At 61.8% G+C, this 3,181-nt stretch overlaps 1 protein-coding gene across 1 annotated transcript; it reads right to left on the reverse strand.

The window, feature by feature from the left end:
- Positions 1-305: 305 nt before the first annotated feature.
- LOC123348287 (corticoliberin-like) lies at positions 306-1,282 on the reverse strand. Its single transcript, XM_044985799.1, has 2 exons — positions 1,227-1,282; positions 306-750 (listed from the first exon to the last, which is right to left on the reverse strand). The coding sequence occupies exon 2, from the start codon at positions 723-725 to the stop codon at positions 306-308; it is 420 nt and encodes a 139-aa protein (XP_044841734.1). The 5' UTR covers positions 726-750; positions 1,227-1,282.
- Positions 1,283-3,181: the final 1,899 nt, after the last annotated feature.

A 3,181-nucleotide genomic window follows, 5' to 3' on the forward strand; every position in this document is an offset into this window, starting at 1 on the left:
ATGCTTTAATCCACGGCACACAGAGAACACAGCTAACCGCGGCGCGGGACGGAGCGGCAACACACCTGGCCCCGTGGGACGCACACCTGGCAGCGACCCCCCGCCGCCCCAAGAGCACAGGAGGAGCCGGGGGGGGGGTTATACCGCCCCCGCCCCTCCTGCCCCCGCGCTCCGGGTCCCCTTCGCGCCCAAGCGCTTCAGGGGCGCCGGGCCGATCCCCCCCCATTGACACTTGTTACAAGAATAAATTTAAATGTTCAACCTAAAAACACCCCCCGCCCCCTCTCCGCGCCCCCCGCCCGCCCTCACTTCCCGATGTTCCGCAGCAGCATTTTATTGCTCAGCGCTTTCCGGGCCAGGCTCTCCTCCCGGGACAGCTCCAGGAACTCCCGCAGCAGGTGGAAGGTCAGGTCCAGGGAGTTGGGTCTGCCGTCTTTCCGCCTGGCGGAGTGGGGCGACCGCTCCTTCCTTCGCAGCTCCGGGGGGCTCTCCGCGCCCCCGGCCCCGCAGGGCCCCAGCGGGCTGTGGAGAGCGGGGGCGCCCGCGGAAGGCACCGGGGGCTGGGCGCCCAGCCGCGGTCTCCTCGGCCACAGTTCCCAGGCGGGATCGGGGACTAGCGCGAACTGCGGGGCCGCTCCCCGGGGCCGCTCCAGCGGGGCGCCCTCCTCCGACGGGAGAAACAGCAGGACGAGGACGGAGGCAGCCGAAATCATCCGGATCCTCATCGCCTCTGCTTGTGGGGCTGGGCGCCTGCAAGGAGAGCCCCGGGGGGTTACCCAGAGCCAGCGGGCAGCCCCGACCCAGGCCCCTTCCCCGTGCGAGCCGCATCGCGCTCCCAGAGCTCGCCCACACCCCCGGATCCATCCCTGGGGCGGTTCCCCGCGCGCCCAGGAGCCGCCCTGTCCCCTTAACCCAGGGCCGGGGGGCGACAGAAACTCCCCCACTTCTCCGCCCCCCTCAGAGCCAGGCTCGCCCCAGCCCGGGCAAAGGGGCGGTCTCCCCTTGGCAGATCTCTGCCAGGCCCGGCCCCCCGCGCCCCCCAGCCCGGCCCGGGGGGTCCCAGCTCCCGGGGAGAGGCGCCGCTTTCCTTTCCAGCTCGCTCAGCTGCGGCCGCGGGACTAGGGGCTGCGGGAGCAGGGGGGAGCCGAGGCGCGCCCCGCCTGGCCCTCGGGGAGGCTGGACGGCTGCAGCCCGGCCCGGCCCCGGGCCCAGCGCTGGGGACTCACCGTTGCGGGTCTCTGGAGAATTCAGCCGCCGGTCCCAAGCGCAGCAGGCGGCAGGATCCCCCTACACCTCAAACCCATCGCGAGCCGTCCAGGCAGGGCTATATATACCCCCGCCGCCCGCCAGGCCCCCCGCCACGTGACGGGCGGCTCGGCGCCTCGGGCGTGTGTTTGGGGGGGCACAGATCTACCCCCCCGGATGGGGGAGCCGCTGGAATCGTGACGTGCTGGGGAAGGGCAGCGGGGCTCCCGGCGGGAGGGGGGGGGCGGATCGCCGGGCTGCACCGGGGGGCGGGGGGCGCTGATGGATGGGGGTGGGGGGTTACCCGGTAATTAGCGCAAACATCTGCCGGCGCAGGGAGGCGGGCGCCGGCCTAAGGCGCTGGAGCTGTCCCAGGTGCTGACTGGGGTGACCAGACAGCAAGTGTGAAATATGGGGAAGGGGGGGTGGGGGTAATAGGAGCCTATATAAGAAAAAGCCCCAAATATGGGGACTGTCCCTATAAAATCAGGACATTTGGTCACCCTGGTGCTGACGGGCCGGAGGGTTGTTCCCAGGAGGAGCCTGGTTCATGAGTTCCCAATGTGCGGCCCCCCCCCCAGCCGGGACAGGCCAGGGTGGGGCAGTAAGGGGTCTGGGGGAGCGCGGAACCCAGGCAAAGGTGGCGTTTTGTGTTTGTTGTCTTGGATAGTCCACCTGGGGGGGGGGCGGGGCAGGCTGCCTCTGGTAAACAGCAGCTGCTTTCCATGACCCCTTTCCTTAACAAATACACCGGTACCCACCGCTCTCTCCCCGTCCCCACCCCAACATTCAGCGCCGGACGTCAGGCCCCGAATTCCCTTCACCGGCACCCGAGAGGGGCCTGGTTTTCCACCCTGCATTGGAGCCCATTGTGTATTTAGTGCTTTTGCAAAGAAGCCACTGAGTTTGAAGGAGTCTGGCTAAGGATTTGGGGGCTCAATTTTAGGCATTCTTAAAAAAATCTGTACCTCTACAGCCCCCCCGCCCCCTGCTGCTATGTCAGTGCATGGGTTGGGTATGCATGGGGGGGGGGGTGCCCTGCAATAGAACAAAAGATCAATATTATTTCTCTCTCTCTCCACCTCTGTGCCCAGTAAATGTTGGAGCCTGCTCACTAACATGGCCTGCATGGGATTAAGCCAGTGGTTCTCAACCTATTTACCACTGTGGGCTGTATACGCAGCGCTCTGTGTGTTATGTGGGCCCTATCCACACAATAGCTCTGTTACCTGTCTGGCCCTGAGCATGTCGCATGCGCTGAAGCTGTTTGCTGATTGGGCTGCAAGCCGCCCCACCAGGGGTCGGTCCGGAACCACTGGACTAAGCAAAGAAGCTTTGCAGATTTAGAGGAGTAAAAATGTGAGCTGAGGTGTCTCTTTCATAAAGTGTGAAGCTAAGTGATTTACCTGACTAGCGTGTCTGCAATTCTCCTGCTGGAGTGATTCATTTTATGAGCTCATGGAGATTAAAACTTCACTTATGCTCTTGAAAGCAATTTTCCTCCTTTGGCTAAGTACAGAGGTAAATACTTTCCTTTGCCTAATCACCCACCAATGTATATGCCTCTTAATGCAAATTGTGGCTTGCAGGGTGGTTTTACACACACACACACACACACACACACACACACACACACACACACACACACACACACACACACACACACACACACACACACACACACACACACACACACGCTTACATCATTCAGACTTTGGAATGAAATGCTCAATTATTATGGTGATCTTGCAGAATTAAGATTCTCCTCAATAAAAAGCTCAAGGGTGAAGAAATTTTTGCCATGCCAGAGCTTGGCTGCATGGAAAGAAGCACCATCCTTTAGGGACCCTATGTTCAGGCTCATTTTGAAGACAAAAGGGAGGCTGCTTTTTTGCTATTAATTCAAAATATTCTAAGCAGAGTTTGCCTGCCTGCC

The sequence above is a fragment of the Mauremys mutica genome, chromosome 13, assembly GCF_020497125.1.
Source record: "Mauremys mutica isolate MM-2020 ecotype Southern chromosome 13, ASM2049712v1, whole genome shotgun sequence".
Classification (NCBI taxonomy): Eukaryota; Metazoa; Chordata; order Testudines; family Geoemydidae; genus Mauremys; species Mauremys mutica.